Below are 16,635 nucleotides of genomic sequence, written 5' to 3'. Positions count from 1 at the left end.
GCCCTCTTCTGGCCTCCAGGGATACACACAGACAGAATATTGTATACATAATAAATAAATATTTATTTATTTAAAAAAAAAATTTAAAAAAAAAAAAGATGATGCAACTTTCCCAGAGCACTTGGCTAGGATCTGCACAAGTACCAGACAGGAACCAACTGCATGGCATGAACTCCTCAAGGCTAAGATGCAGGTGCTGCTCTGTGCATTGTGCTCTGTGCACTGAGGTCACAGTGTGTGGGTGACAGACACAGAAACATGCCAGCTGCACACCTGATTTGTTTCACTCTTACAGGCCAGAAAGGTAAATAAGACCTACATGTGATAGTGGGGCTGGATGGGGATGGTGCACACCTTTAACCCCACCGCTCCAGAGGCAGGCAGATCTCTGAGTTCGAGGCCAGCGTGGTCTACAGAGCAAGTTCCAGGACAGCCAAGGCAACACAGAGAAACCCTGTCTCAAAAAGAAAGTGAAACAAAAGCGTGGGAGAGGCTGGGGATACTGAGAGGCTCTGATGGAGCACTTGTCTACCAATCTCAGTACGCAGAAGACAGGAGTGTTACCTGGAGCACCTGGAGAGGCCCCAGGGGACAGGTGTGTCGCAGACACAGCTGAGATCATCTGGTCCTCTGGCAGCTCTGTGATCAGCGGTTCAGAGAAATAGAAGCACTGGCCCAGGATGGTCCCTGGGCAAGCTCCAACACAGCCTGGACCTAGATCCATTTGGCTTCCCAAGCTGCCTGAACACCACACAGTCCCAATAGAGCTGCTGCTATGAACTAAGGAGCTTCAGTTTATTTCAGCCTGGCATGCTTTCCTGCAACCCAGACTACATGGCTTTCAAGGCCCTTCGAAATTCAGGTCAGCTCTCTCATCTCCCACATGGCAATCCCTGCCATATTGATCCTCCGTAATGTTTTTTTGTTGTTATTTTTGGTTTTGTTGTTGTTGTTGTTGTTGTTAAGATTTGAGACAAGGTCTTTATAGTCCTGGCTGTCCTTGAACTTAGAGATCCTTCTGCCTTTGCCTGAGTGCTGAGATTAAAGAAGTCTGCTGCTAGCAGGAAAATATGTTATATTTCCCCCTGCAAGACAGGGCTTCTCTATGTAGCCTCAGCTGTTCTAGATTTTGCTTTGTAGACCAGGCTGGCCTTGAACTCACAGAGATCTGCCTGCCTCTGCGCCCCCAGTGCTGGGATTAAAGACGTGTGCCACCACTACTCAGTGCTAGGAAAATCATTTTTTAAATTGCATTTCATCTATTTGTTTTGTGTGTGTGTGTGTGTGTGTGTGTGTGTGTGTATTTGTGTGGAGGTTTGTGTTTCATCTATTTGCTGTGTGTGTGCTTGTGTGGAGGTCAGAAGGTAACTTTTGGGAATCCATGTTCTCCTTTCATAATGTGGGCCCAGGGGACTGAACTCAGATCATGCAGCTTGGCAGATTCTTTGACACACTGAGCCATCTCACTGGCCCAGAAAGATAATTCCTAATTGTGTGTTTGGAATAGTCCCAGCCCCTTCGCTGGCCACTCACAGGTTCCATCTCTTCCCCATTTCTCGGCCACTCACTGAGCCCTTCTCGGAGTCATTACAGAGCCTGGCCCTACCCAGACCCGTTTCCTTCCATCATTTGCTTGTGTGCTAGCCCCGTGTGCCCTAAGCTTGCTTCCCCTAGCCAGACCAAACGGCTCTGAGGGCAGACATGAGGTTATTGTCACTACAAGCCACAACTGAGTCAACAGGACTGACACCAAAGAGTCTGATGCCCAGGCATTGTGCATGCTACCCTTGGTCATGCGGCAGTCACTGGTGGCTGGGATTCAAAACCAGGCTTGCTGAGATGGCTTAGCCGGTAAAGTGGCCGGTGCCAAGCTTGATGACCTGAGTTTGGACCCACATAGTAGAAGGAGAGAAACAACTCCCGCAAGTTTCCTCTGATCTACACACACAGACACAAGCTGGGCGGTGGTGGCACACACCGTTAACCCCCCTGCACTCTGTGAGTTCAAGGCCAACCTGGTCTACAGAGTGGGCTCCAGGAGACTGTTACACAGAGGAATCCTCTTTTGAAAAACAAAACAACAAACAAATATAAAAACCAGACACAGGGGCTGGAGAGATGGCTCAGTGGTTAAGAGCACTGGCTGTTCTTCCAGAGGTCCTGAGTTCAATTCCCAGCAACCACATGGTGGCTCACAACCATCTGTAATGAGATCTGGCACCCTCTTCTGGCCTGCAGGCATCCATGGAGGCAGAAAGTTGTATACATAATAAATAAATAAATCTTAAAAAAAAAAAAAGACACAGATGCAACTGAATGAATGAACAAAGACCAAATAACATCAACATTGCTAGAACATTCTTATGTAGCCTAGAACAGTCATCTGGCTCTGCCTCTGCCTCTGTCCTGGGCCTGCTGAACTGATAAATTATAAGTTTGTCACCTTCTCACTATCTGGAAAAGCACAGTGTAACTGCAGGCTTTCCTTTAGCCTTGGTTTTTCCTTGAAAGCCAGGAGGTCCACTCTTTTCCCAATCTTGAAATGCTTTCAGGAGCCCAGCTCTGAAAACGAGTATACTCACAGCTCAGTGCCGGTCTGAACCGCCAAGAGGAATAATGCTTCTTAAAGAGCCAAAGGTAAGGCCACAGCATTAGCAGCCCTAAGGTGAGCACTGTGGCTCATGCCTGAAATCTCAGTAATTGAGAGGCTGAGGCAAAAGGACTGTTGTGAGTTCACGGTCAGCTTGGACCACATAACTAGTACTGGGTGCTATATGTGTGTGTGTGTGTGTATATATATATATATTATTTATGCCCTGGCAATGCTGAAGCATGTATGGGCAGTCTGTATATGGTGGTTCTGTTGAACTTGTCCATATTGGATTTCATGGTCTAAGTTGGTGAGGAAGACTGACCAGGTCTCTTCCTCAAGAGGGCACCAGATCTCATTACAAATGCTTGTGAGCCACCATGTGGCTTGTCTCAAAAAAGTTTTAAACTAAAAAATCATCCCTGAGCTAGGAGGGGCTATGCTCTCATTTAGACCCAGAGGCCTGAAGCCTAACTAACCTGACCATTTCCTAAGTGCACGACCTTGGGAAGTCACTTCAGTCCAATAAGTCTTGTTTTGTTTTTCAAGAGTGTTTCTTGAGCCTGGGCTACAAGAGCTAGCTCCAGGACAGGCTCCAAAGCCACAGAGAAACCCTGTCTTGAAAAACCAAAAAAAAAAAAAAAAAGATAGTGTTTCTCTGTGTCACTCTGTTGCCTGCCCTGGAACTAGCTCTTGTAAACCAGGCTGGCCTCGAACTCACAGAGATCCTCCTGCCTCTGCCTCCCAAGTGCTGGGATTAAAGGTGTGTGCCACCACTGCCTGGCTTCAGTTCAATAAGTCTTTTCATGGCTTATTCTTATGAAGAGCAGGCTGATATTAGTAAGCATTACCAGGCTGGGGGTGGTAGAGCCTATGCTTCCATAAATGAAGCCTGGGAGTCAATCCCCAGCAGCCGCCATTTGGGGGCTGGTGTGATGGCTGAATGGGTAAATGTGTTTGTAAGCAAGAATCACGACTTGAGTTCGATCCCTGGGACCCACGTGGTGGAAATAAAGAATGGCCTCCTGAAGGTTGTTCTCCGACCACTCAGGAACCATGGCTCGCTCATTTGTTCATTCATTCATTCATTCATTCATTCATATTCTCATTCTCTATAATTGAAAAAAAAATCCCATTTCTTTCCCCCAAAGGCAATGATTCTGACACAACCAATGTTTATCCTAAGGCACCCCTCTAAATAAGGTCATTCCATTGGGGAGTCTAGAATAGACTTGAGGCCCCTGGGGATGTTTCCCAAGTGTTCCTTCTGATGGTCGACAAAGCTGAGGACATCACCCCCAGAAGGAAGAGAAAAGTTCAGGTGCTCTGGGACATCTAAGGGACATAGTCCTAGTGCACACACGTCTGCTGGGCCAGAGTCAGAAACGTCAGTCTAACCACAGACTTGTTCTCCTTATGCAATCTGCCCCAGCCAACTCAGCAAAGTCTCAGTGGTGAGTAGTAAAGGCAGGCTGGGGACGCCCCAGGTCCAAGGCCACCTTGCCACAGTGCTAACACCAAGGAAACAGACATGGTCACACGGTCCCAAGCCTCTCTCTAAGAAGCAGGCTTCCCTTTGGCACCCTTGTCCCAGTCCTGTGCCATCTGCTAGCCTCTCCTGCAACCATACAAAAGCTCATGTAGAGCTGGCGGTGGTGGCCCACGCTTTCAATCCCAGCACTGAGGAGGCAGAGGCAGGTGGATCTCTCTGAGTTCCAGGCCAGCCTGGTCTACAGAGTGAGTTCCAGGAGAGGCTCCAAAGCTACACAGAGAAACACTGTCTCAAAAAACTAACCAACCAACCAACCAACCAACCAACCAACCAACCAACCAACCAACCAACTAACCAAAGCAAGCAAGCTCAGGTTGAATGATTCCACCCCCTGGACTCTCGCTGGTCTAAGAGCTCTCACCCCTACCCCAATTAATCAGCCCCGCTGTTCCCAGCTTACCTGCTATCCAAGAAGAGCGTTGTTCTCTCAGGCTAAAGGTATGGGATCCGAGTCTCCTCACATCCCTTTTTGGCCTCAAGTTCTTCTCAAGGATTTACCTAAATAAAACCTGCAGTCAGTACAGAAAAGAATTTGACCTTTTGCAGCTGGTTACAGGGGTGAAGGTGGGGTTACACGGAGTAGTTTTGAATAACCCGTAGTACGGAGTGGAGTGCCAGATCAGATAGGGCAAAGGCCCACGGAGGAAAGAAATTACGTTAAGGTCACAATGAACAGTTAGCAGGGCCAGAACTATAACCACGATACATTCACGCTTAGGTCAGAAATGGAATAGGTCTTACCCGCTTCCCAGTCAGACCTGGGGCCAGCACTGAAACATGAAGTTTAGTTGCATGGGAGGTGGGGAAGGGAGCACCCGGCCAGGGTGGGCTTGGGTGAGCCTCAAGCATGACGTAAAAGCGGTGGGTTGCGTGTCTAAGCTGACTCGATCCTGGCCTAGGACTGAGTGGAGAGCCGCCAGCCTAAGGCGTGGCTGGACCGGTGCAACAGAGGACACCAGAGAGGATGGCTCTGGAGCCCTGCGGGAACCTGGTTGCAGCAGAGATGGGGAACTTCCAAGGACCCAGAAACCCTACAGCCCCACCTGGCACCGCCCGTACCTCCGTTCACAAACCTCGTAGGCGTCTTTTCCGAGCCGACTTTGGAAACACGTGAGCTTGGGTCACATGACCACCCGTCTGGCAGAGGCTGCACGACACTCTGGGAATTGTAGTTTTTAAGCCAGTGTCATCCTCGGACCGCACCAGCTTCTCAAACTTACAACAAAGTTCTGAGCCAACTTGGCTCCCTGCCAACACGTTTATCCAGTTATTTTTAGGCATGATCTCTTGGCCAAACCAAACACTGTTCCTTCCTCCTGGAAAGAGCGTTAAGAGGTTTGGCATCTTTGTCCTCGGGGGCAGTGGGCCAAATTGGCCTCATTATCTTTGTTCCTGAATTCATTTCCACAGCAAGTGACCTCAGAGTTTCTTTGACCAAAGAGTGTGAGGGACCATTGAACAAAAGAGAGAGACAGTTTGAACACTCATTAATCCCTGGCTACAGCCTCAAGGCTGGATTTTAGAAGTGTGTCAGGCGTTAACAGGCTCTCAATTTATTGAATGGAGGTGAGGATGCTCAGAGCCTTGGCTTCTGCGCTTGGCTGTATGCCGGTTATAAATAGAGGCAGTTTCTTCCTTTTTATTTGTGGTACTAGAGCTTGAGACCTGGACTCTAGGCAAGAGCTATTCCTCTCAGTTACATCTTTAGTCTAGTCTGATCATTTTTTCTTTTACTTTTCCTTATGTGAGTGTGTGTGCATTCCACAGTATGCACGTGGAGTTCATAGGGCAACTTTCATGAGTTGTTTCTCTCATATTGTCCGGGGGGTTCTGGGGATTGAATTTAGATCCTCAGGATTGGGTGCAGACTGCTATAGGCCCTGGGTGTGCTGCTTCAGGCTCGGTGAGTTCATATGAGCTCTGCTCGTGTTGATTTAGAGGGCCATGTTTTCTTGGTGTCCTCCAACCCCTCTGGCCCTTACTCTGCCTTCTACATTGTTCCATCTCTTCTTTGCGGTTCCCTAAGACCCGAGGGGAGGGATTTAAAGGAGACATCCCATTAAGGGCTAAGTGTTCAAAGGTACCCCACTCTCTGTATAATGAATGTCTGGATGTAGGTCTCAGTATTCCCATGTACTGCAGAGGAAGCTTCTGGGATGATGGCTGAACACTGATCTATCAATATAGCAGAATGTCCAGAATGTCATTAATAGGCATTTTATTGCTACTTTTTTTTTTTTTTTTTTTTTTTTTTTAGAACAGTCGTATTTGGTTTTACCATAGGTCCCTGGGATATCTAGTTTCAGGTTCTTGGTAACCCAAGCAATGTCTGGTATGGGTTCCATCTCATGGAGTGGGCCTTCAATCAAATAATACATTGGTTGGTTGCTTCCACAAGCTTGTGCCACTATTGCACTAGAATATCTTGCAGGTAGTACACCATCTTAGATCAAAGGTTTCGTAACTGGGTTGGTGTAGAGAATCCTGACTAATAAAGTCTGGTAGAATTCTATGTTAAAACCAAGTGGACTTTTCTTGAGGGGGTACTTTTAATTATAGTTTCTACTTCATTAGGGGCTATAAGTCTATTTAAATTGTTTGCTTGATCTTGACTCAACTTTAGTAAGTGGTATGCATCAAAGTATCCATTTCTTTCAGAGTTCCCAATTAGATGGAGTACAGGTTTCTAAAGTACATCTTTATGGTTATCAGGATTCCTTCATGTCTATTATGACATCCCCACTTTCATTTCTAATTTTGTTAATTTGGATATTCTCTCTCAGTCTTGTTTGAGACGGTGAAGAGAGAGGGAGTTTTTTTTGGGGGGGAATGTCAGATGAGGAGGAAGGTCATCTGGGTACTTTCTCTGTCTTCCTGAGCTAGCATCTGACTTCTGAATCTTTAGTGGTAAAATTGAGATTTAGTCAAAACAACATCTGTTCAGGACTTTCTGGCTTTTAGAGTCTCCATGGAGAAGTCAGGTATTATTCTAAATAGGTCTGCCTTTATATGTATGTTACTTGGTCTTTTGCAGTCTTTAATATTCTTTTTTTTTGTTCTGTACATTTAGTGTTTTGATTATGTGCCAAGAGAACTTTCTTTTCTGGTCCAGTCTCTTTGTTGTTTGTTGTTCTATATACTTCTTATATCTTACTAGGCATCTCCTTTGAGTTAGGGAATTTTTCCTTTCTGATTTTGCTGAAAATGTTTTCTGTGTTTTTTGACCTGGATTCTATTTCCTTCCTCTATTCCTATTATTCATAGATTTTGTCTTTTCATAGTGTCCCAGATTTGCTGATGTTTTGTGCCAGGATATTTTTAGAGTTAACATTTTCTTTGACCAAAGTATCCATTTCCTTTATAATATCTTCAGTGCCCGAGCTTCCTGTTTAAGATCCTAAGTTTTTCATTTCCTTATTTCCCTCAGCTTTCTCTTTCTCTTTTTTTTTAATTTTATTTCCACGTTCAGGTCTTGAACTGTTTTATTTCCTTCCACTGTTTGCTTTTATTATCACACATTTCTTCCTTCCTTCCTTCCTTCCTTTCTTTCTTTCTTTCTTTCTTTCTTTCTTTCTTTCTTTCTTTCTTTGTTGTTTTTTTGAGATAGGGTTTCTCTGTGTAGCTCTAGGTGTCCTGGAACTCACTCTGTAGGCTAGGCTGGCCTTGAACTCAGAGGTCGTCTGCCTCTGTATCCTGATTTCATTAAGAGATTTATTCATTTCCTCTTTAAGGGCTTCTATCATGTTCATAAAGGCTTTTTTTTTTGTTTGTTTTTTAAGACAGGGTTTCTGTAGATATAAACTGCTCTTTCATTCTCGGCCTCCCAGACCTGAATAATGACACAGAAAATATATTAATTACAACACTGTTTGGTCTATTAGCTCAGGCTTCTTATTGACTAGCTCTTACACCTTACATTGACCCATTTTTTTAAATTTAAATTTATTTTTACTTTATGGACATACTTTTTCGCCTGCATGTATGTTTGTGTGAGGATGTCGGGTCTCCTGGAACTGGAGTTACAGACAGTTGTGAGCTGTCATGTGGGTGCTGGGAATTGAACCTGGGTCCTATTTGGAAGAGCAGTCGCACACACAGAGCCATCTTCCCCAATGACCCATTTTTATTAATCCATGTATCACCATGAGATTGTGACCTCTCTGTAAGGTTCCTGGTGTCTGTCTCCTTCTGCAGCTACATGGTGTCTCCCGGACTCTGCCCACTCTGTTTCTGTTCTGATTTTTCCACCTGGCTGTACTCTGCTAAGCCATTGGCCCAAGCAGATTTATTCATCAACCAATAAAAGCAACACATATACAGAAAGACATCCCACATCAAGTTTCTCTGTGTAATAGCCCTAGTTGTCCTGGAATTCATTCTGTAGACCAGGCTAGCTTCAAACTCTCAGAGATCTGCCTGTCCCTGCCTCCTGAGTGCTGGAATTAAAGGCACGCGCCAATGCTACCCTGTCATAAAGGCTGTTTTAAAATCTTTTTCTTGTACTTCAGCTATGTTGGAGTACTTAGGGCTTGCTGTGGTAGGGTCACTGGGTGCTAGTGGACACACTGCTCTGGCTGTTATTGATTGTATTTTTGTGCTGGTGTCTAGGCATCTGTGTTTGGGAAAATTGTATTCTAGGTGCTGATATCTGGTCTTGTCCTTTTCGGGTGGGTGTTTGTTCTTGGTTTCTTTGCTGTTTCTGGTTCTTAGGAGAGTGTGGTGGCTATGTGCTGCTTGCTGGATTCTTCTGGTATCCTGTTCCAGGTAAAATGTGTTCCTAGGTATTGGGAGCTGACACTTAGGGACTGGGATGGGTTAAAAGATGTTGTAGGAATCTAGCTGAGTCACTGCATCAAGGGAAAACATTAGAGCGGAATAGTTGTTTTTCATTGTTTCTAAGGTAATCATCAGAATGAATAGTTTTTGAAGTGCTTTGACGTTGAAGACATCTTGGTGGGAAGACTTTCTTCCATTTCATTTCTTTCATTCAAACAGTGATTGTTTTCTGTCATTTTTAAAGCTGAGTTTCTGATGCAGCTTTATGGCCTTTGCATGGCTTTGTCCTAAGATGGTCCTGGCTTCACCTGGAGCTCTTGAATTACTGGGTACTGCAAACCATACACAATAAAGACTAAAGCGTGAGGGGTGCGGTGCTGATCTTCACAAAAACATAGATCAGGGTCTTGGTATGAGGAACTTGTTTACCCCCCCCCCCACCAATAACTGTGCAACCATCAGTAAATATGCCTTCACATGGCAGTTTGAAGTCCCGTGCAGCAGGCACATAGGTCTACATCTCATCTTGGAGTGACCTCTTTCTCTGATCATCTCACACAACACAGAACACCTGACATGAAGGCAGATGCTCCTCGGGGGGCCACAGGAGAGAGTAAAGCATCTGCTTAGTCCCTTAGGAATGGGGGCAGAGAGTGAGGAGAGGCCAGAGCAGATGGTCTGCTACAGAACTGGGGATGAGACTGGGGGTTTGGCGTGACTGGCAAGATGGTGCAGAGGTTCCTCCATCTTGTATTCTTGCCGAGGCCATTTTAGGTTTGAGTAGAATTTGATCTTGATGGAGAATCCTGGAAAATTACCTTCTATTCTACGAGCCAAAGCCAAGATGCCCCAGCTAGCTTATCTCAGCTTCTGTTAAACTGCTTGCTTACCAAAGCCTCCTTCTGCAGCTGCTGAATAAGACACCAGAATGGTGTGTATGTGTGTGCGTGTGTATATGTGTGTATGTATTTTTTTTTTTTCCCCTCTAAAAGCCTCTTGCTCTAAATGCTCAAAACTACTCTTGGGTCCCGAATACCTAAGTGTAGTTCTAGCCAGCTGTAATAAAGACTTCCAACTGGCTATAAACTGTATCTCAGTGGCCATCTCTGGAGGGAGAGGTGGAGATCTGCAGTTAGCCTCCCACTTTCCTCCTGGCCAGAGTGGCCTGCAGGTTCCCAGGGAGCGCCCTCTGGAGTTAGGGGCTGGGATAAAGCAATGAGTAAGGTTTGGAGAGGGGAGAAGCTTGGAGGGGAAGATCTGTGGGAGGAGGAAGACTGCAGCTGGTGCTCTGCCACAGAGCTGGGGCTGAGACTGGGGGATTGGATCTGGAGGAGCTACTTGCTTCCCTGGTCAGAGTGGTCTACGGGTTCTCAGGGAGTGCTGCTGGAGCTGGGGGCTGGGATAAAACATTCAATCAGGGGAGGTGGCTAGGAGGGGAAGATCTGTGTGTGATCTACTGGAGATGGGAGTGGGGTGGGGGGAACTGCAGCCGGTGATAGGCTACAGAGATGGGGATGAGACTGAGGTTTGGACGTGGAGGAGCTTAGGGAGAAGTGAAGATCTGTGGTTGGCCACCTTCTTCCCTGGCTGGAGTAGTCCTCTTCCAATCATAACACTTGCCTCCCTCCCACCAGAAGCCCCCCTAGAATCTCGAATCCATTCCCTATTTATGGATGGCTGTGTTGTGTGTGCACGGTGTATGCGTATGTGCACATGTATATGGGTGTATATGCCTGTGGGCAGGGTGTGGAGGCTAGAGAACACTGGATGTCTTCCTTCACTGTTTTCTGCCTTATTCTCTCCATACAGGGCCTGCCACTGAACCCAAAGCTGGTCATTTGACTGGCTGCCCAAAGAGTTCCAAGGATCTATCTGGCTGTCTCTACTTTTGCATGGGTTCTTGGGATTCCAACTTAGGTTCTCATGCTCTAACAAACTGCCCAAAAAATGCTCTAACCCACTGAACCACCTCCCCGGACACTTGTTCACAATTTCTAAAGGGTTTTCACTTATAAAAATGTCAGAGTAGGGCATGATGTCACATACCTTTAATCCTAGCACTGGGGAAGCAGGTGGATCTCTGTGAGTTTGACGCCAGCCTGGTCTACATAGTCCCAGGGCAGCCAAAGCAACCGTGAGACCTAAGGAAAAATTGCTGTTGAAATCATACTTTTTCCAATTAGGTTGCTATAACTGGATGCTGAGACCTGGGTAGGTTAAACAATGCAAGTGTTGGTAAGTTGAGGTATCTCATAAAGGTTTATCTCATGCCTGGCGTCTGATTCTGGAGAGGCAGTTCATAGATTAAGAGTGCTTGCTGCTCTGGGAGCTTGGACATCTGGGATTGGCTACCAGCATAGAAGCTTCTGGTGTGAGCCTCCGGCTCTGCTCCATTCTGTGTTCTCCTATATAGAGAGCAGCGGGAGGAAGCAAGCTGACTCCAGTCTCTTCTTACGAGGTCCCTGATACCACTGGACGGTTCTACACTTCCTGAAGGCCCCATCTCTAAATGGTATCACGAGGTTGAGTTTTCATAAAGTTCTTGCCCATACTATATGACAAATGTTTCCCTATGCTTTTCTCTGGCAGTTTCAGTGCTTACAGTTTTAAATTAATGTCTTTGGTTTACTACAAATTGAGGGTGTGTGAGAGAGATGGGGGCCTCACTGTGTAATCCTGGCTGGGCTGGCCTTGAACTCACAGATCATCTGCCTACTGAGTGCTGGGACTAAAGCTGTGTGCCATTATTCCAAGCTTATGATTTTGGGCAGAGTGAAGAGATGTAGATTTCATTTCATTCTTTCAGATTTATGTGCATGTTGTATACAGTGTGAATTAAGTGTGTGCCTGGTGCCCTCATCAGAAGAGTATTCTGGATCCCCTGGAACTGGAGTTACAGATGGCTGAGCCACCCTGTAGGTGTGGGGAACCAAACTTGGGTCCTTGGCAAGAGCAACAAGTGCTGTGAACACTTGTGCCATCTCTGGCTCCCCAGTTTCCTTTTTCTACAGGTAGATATTTAGTTTTGTCAGCATCATTTATTGAATGCCTTTTCTGTTTTTTTTTCTTCATTTATGTTTGCATACATGCCACAGCACATACACAGAGGTCAGAGGTAAGTCACCATCATGTGGGTTCTGGGAATCGAATTAGGTCATCAGGTTTGGTGACCGACGGGCCCCAGTGTATGTTCTTGATGGAGCACATCTTTAATCCCAGCACCTGGGAGGCAGAGGCAGGGGGATCTCTGAGTTTGAGGCCAGCCTGTTTCACAGAGTGAGTCCCAGGCAAGACTACACAGAAAAACCACTTTCCTAGCCCCGCCCACCTCCCAAAACAAGACAAGCTGCGTGGATGTATTTCTGATCCTGTTTCGTCCCCTTGGCCTGTCTTTGCTGCTCCAGCACACTACTATGTGGCAGTTTGAGATCAGGCATTGTGATACAGCTGGTAGTTGTTTTTTTGCTCAGGATTTGATTCTTTAAAGATCTGTGGTCTTTAGTGCTTTCATATAAATTTGCCCCCACCTCCCCACTTTTGTGAGGAATGTCCATATTTTTTTGTTGGGTTACACCCCACCCTCCTGTCTCCAGAGGTTTGAGGAGTTCCACCCACCTGGTTGGCATCTTTGGGCCAGACCAGCTGAAAGGCAGGATGAAGAGCAAGATGTATTTCCAGTCAGGCTTATGGTCAGCTGTACATGACTCCAGACTTCAGACTGGATGTCCACTTCTGTACATGACTCCAGACTTCAGACTGGATGTCCACTTCTACCCCTTCCCCCATTAAGTAGAAAAGTAGACAGTGGTTGGGTCTACAGTAATTTTATTGTAACAGAGAAACCAGGGGGCAGTAAGTCTACATGATTAGAGCAGATGGTGGTTATCTTTCCAAAGGGCGGAGTCGGAGCCGGGCTGGCAGCACACAGACCCCAGAATATCTCCTGATCCTGCCCTGCACTGTCTGACGCATGTGAGGAGACAGGCTGTGCAGCCAGGATGAGGGAAGGGGTCCAGCTGGGCAGAGGCCCATCCCGGGAGGATCAAGTCAATCGCTGGAGGGGGACAAATTAAGGTGCAGACTCCCCCTATTCCACGGCTCTTGGCTGAGAAAGGAGGGTCTGGCATGAACAGGAAACTACGTTCTCCATCCTACACAGATCCTGACAGGATAAAGCTAACGGTCAATCCAGCAGCCCGGGATGAAGCTGTAGGCTACAGACAGCAATGACAAGAGGAGACACACTGACAGACAGCATCTTTTACTGCCCTCGCTGCAGGGGCAGCAGACTTGTTGGTTTCTGTAAAGCAGAATTCCTGTAATGTGAGCTGCTGATACAGTTGCTCATTCTGGGAGGACAAACAGAAGGACAACGGTTAACGATGGAACTAGGTTTTCTCCTCTCACAACCCCTAATGTGAGCGGTCTCAGCTGGGTCCAGAGGTGAGCCCCCGACACCGCCGGATGCTTCAGTAAAGCTTCTATTCCAACGCCGTGGCTGACAGGTTTTTGGTGCTGTGATTTCTTGCATGTGTAAACTCTTTCAGACAAGTTGGAGACAGAAGGATGAGGGAGAGTTTGGTTTGGAGCCAACAAAGTTCCAGACACCAGCCGTGGAAGCCTCTGCCCTGCCTCTTTTCCGAGGAACACATTCAATCGCTGAGCTTTATGCACTCTGGTTGGAAACACGATCTACTCACCACCACCCACCCCCCTTCTCCTGCGCGCGCGACTCTCATGAGAACAAAGGCTGATGGGAAGGTGGTCTCTGTCCCTTTGCACCCTGGTAATTACTTGGTGACCTGGTGAATGGCATGGGCAAGGTAGCCCACGTTGCCAGAGGTGACCCCTGCCACGGAGATGCGACCATCTTTTGTCATGTAGACCGAGAACTCCTTGGTCAGCCGCTCCACCTGTAGAGAGAGAAGAAGCTGACGACAAGTCCCAGAGGGGAAATCTTTTCCAGCAAACAGGGCACACAGTAGCCAACTGGTTAAAAAATAACAAAATCTTAATTTTCTCACTAATACGAGAATTTGGTTTAGATAAGTAAAAAAAGAATGAAAAGCTATTTTAAAGAAGGGTAATAGGGTCTCTAAGACGGCTTAGCAGGGAAAGGTGTCTGCTACCAAGCCTGATGACGCGAGTTCACCCTCAGGACTTATGTGGTGGAAGGAGAGAACCGACCCCTGAAGGCTGTGCTCTGACCTACACACATGCCACAGAATGTGCATGCATACAGACTAGAAAAATGTTAAAAATTAAGATTATGGTTTCCAAGGCATAAACAGGTAGGGAAAAAAAAATCCCAAACTAAGCAGGCTCAGGATTCAGCTATGTAGCAGCCATTTCTCCTCTTCTTTCCGAGGCGCTGTCTGTCAGATAAACGCACACAAGCTATGACATGCACGCCACGGGCAAAGCCCTGGGTCTGATCCCTCGCCACCACAAACATCAACAAAACAACCCCCCATAACAAACTGGGAAAACAACAAACAACCCCCTCCCCTCAAGGTATTTACTTCTGAAGACAGCAACATCATGGGGGATACAGACAAAGAGCAACAGAGAGAACCAGGCCGGAGGAGGTGGCAAACACCCCTAACTAAGCAGTGACCATGACTGCAGGCCCAGGTGAGGTGTGGCTACTGGAGCCTGAGTGGCCAGCCTGGACAACACCAACGGGCCCTCATCTCACAACATGGCAGCACCGCCACCAAGTCCAGGACCCCCACATGCCACCTGGACCTAAAGGCCAGGTCTACCGTCCACACACCTGCTCGGGCTTCAGGCCTGTGAAACAAAACATGCCAATCTGGTCAGTGATGTGCTGCCAATTGTGGGAGGACCCCTCCTTCTTCAGGTTGGAGACCAACTGGGTCCTCATGCTGATGATACGGTCGGCCATGCCTTTCACTTCCTGCAACCTGTAAGGAACCAGATGGGCGTCTTGCTCTGGCGGAGCTTCACCTGAGTTCCTCTCTCCTCCTGAACGCCTTAATCCCCAGTCCTTAACTGAGTCACACGGTCAATGGCTGGTGGGCAAATATTTTAAGTGTTCTGCTTTTTATTATATATACTTTGGGAACTTTAGAAAAAGGTATGTATAAGGGTATTTTGCCTGCAGTGCACATACACGTACGTGTGCTTGGTGCTACTGGAGGCCAGAAGAGAGTGTGGGATCTCCTGGAGCAAGAGTTACAGGGGGTTGTGAGCCACCACGTAGATGCTGGAAATTGAACCCAGGTCCTCTGGCATGGCAGTCAATGCTCTTGATAACTACACCACCTCTACAGCCCCAGATAAGTTAACATATCTTAGTACTGAGTAAAGTTATTTTAAACTTGGAACAAATGCTTCTGCCTTCACAATGAAGAGGACAAACGATAAGCCTAAGTGGTCTACGCCATATAGAAGGAGCTGAGGTGTGGGATGTGGTCATAGCCCCTAAGAGGTTAAAGGCCAAGCTTGTAAAAAGTCAATGGTGGCACAAGGCAGCACAGTGTAAACCAGAACAGTGCTGGGTGAAAGAAGGGCCATGGAGGAGAGAGGGCTATTCTGTCTGGGGACCAGAGGGGACAGGCCTGTGTGCAGACAGTCAGTCCAGCTTGCTTAACTCCAACAGTCTCTCCCTTAGAACTGTCAGGGCCAGTCCACTCCCATGACCTGCAGGGAATTTCTTTTGTTGGTTCTTACCAACTGGACCATGACAATAACACCTCTATTGAACACAGGACCGCTGGAAGAACAGCTGCTCTTAACCCTTGAGCCATCTCTCCAGCCCCACACCCTCCCTCCTCTTGCCAGAGAATCAGGTTCTGACTTCTCATGACATCAAACTCATGACATCAACCAACATCATCCCCGACAGGCCATCTTCTCTAGCTCCCTGAACATGACTTTGTTTTTTTGTTTTGTTTTGTTTTTTTGTTTTTTTTTTGCTTTTGAGGCAGTTTTTTTTGTTTTTTGAGACAGGGTTTCTCTGTAGCTTTTGGTGCTGGTCCTGGAACTAGCTCTTGTAGACCAGGCTGGTCTCGAACTCCCAGAGATCCGCCTGTCTCTGCCTCCCGAGTGCTGGGATTAAAGGCGTGCGCCACCACTGCCCGGCTGAGGCAGGGTTTTATGTAGTCCACGATAGCCTCAAATTCAATTTGTAGCCAAGGTTGGTCTTTCCTGGGGCTGGAGTTACGAATGGTTTTGAATTACTACACGGGTGCTGGGATTAGAACCTAGGTCCTCTGTAAGAGCAGTTAAGTTCTCTCTCTAGTCCAAAATAAAAAAAATTTTTTTTAAAGATTTAAGAAGATTAACATTAGAGGATAGGTACTGAGATTAAATATAATAAAAGCCATAAGTATGCAGAAGCACGGATTCAGTGTTAGCCAGTGAGAAGAGCACAGGGGCTAGGGACATAGTACAGCGGAGTGCTTGCCTACATGCATGAAACCCTAGGTCTGATCTCCAGCACCGCAAAACAAAGGCATCTTTGGGAGGAAGTCTCCTACACCAGGAACTTCAACTGAACTCGATTTTAAGGGAAGGCAGGTTTTACTAAAAGCAGAGATTAGGCTGGGCGGTGATGGCACACACCTTTAATCCCAGTACTCGGGAGGCAGAGGCAGGCGGATCTCTGGGAGTTCGAGGCCAGCCTGGTCTACAAGAGCTAGTTCCAGGACAGGAACCAAAAAGCTACGGAGAAACCCTGTCTCGAAAATAA

General features: G+C 46.9%; 2 protein-coding genes across 3 annotated transcripts in view; both read right to left on the bottom strand.

Annotated features, from left to right (window-relative positions):
- Positions 1-5,235, bottom strand: part of Slc38a7 (solute carrier family 38 member 7) — an 18,168-nt gene extending 12,933 nt beyond the window's left edge. Inside the window, exons 1-2 of one of the 2 annotated variants that reach the window (XM_026778772.1) lie at positions 5,216-5,235; positions 4,543-4,640 (exon numbers count right to left, since the gene is read on the bottom strand). The gene's annotated coding sequence lies outside the window, so the exon portion shown is untranslated. Of the gene's footprint in view, positions 1-4,542; positions 4,641-4,883; positions 5,194-5,215 lie in introns of those variants that run through there. The other variant, XM_005345547.3, reaches the window with a different exon arrangement.
- Positions 5,236-12,726: 7,491 nt separating this feature from the next.
- Positions 12,727-16,635, bottom strand: part of Got2 (glutamic-oxaloacetic transaminase 2) — a 19,381-nt gene continuing 15,472 nt past the window's right edge. Inside the window, exons 9-10 of the mRNA XM_005345546.3 lie at positions 14,695-14,845; positions 12,727-13,831 (exon numbers count right to left, since the gene is read on the bottom strand). Of these exons, the coding sequence (XP_005345603.1) occupies positions 13,709-13,831; positions 14,695-14,845 (274 nt within the window). The 3' untranslated portion in view covers positions 12,727-13,708. The remainder of the gene's footprint in view (positions 13,832-14,694; positions 14,846-16,635) is intronic.

This window comes from Microtus ochrogaster, chromosome 4 (assembly GCF_000317375.1).
Source record: "Microtus ochrogaster isolate Prairie Vole_2 chromosome 4, MicOch1.0, whole genome shotgun sequence".
Taxonomy (NCBI): domain Eukaryota; kingdom Metazoa; phylum Chordata; class Mammalia; order Rodentia; family Cricetidae; genus Microtus; species Microtus ochrogaster.
The sequence above is the reverse complement of the archived record's forward strand: the minus strand, read 5'-3'. Positions and strand labels throughout refer to the sequence as shown.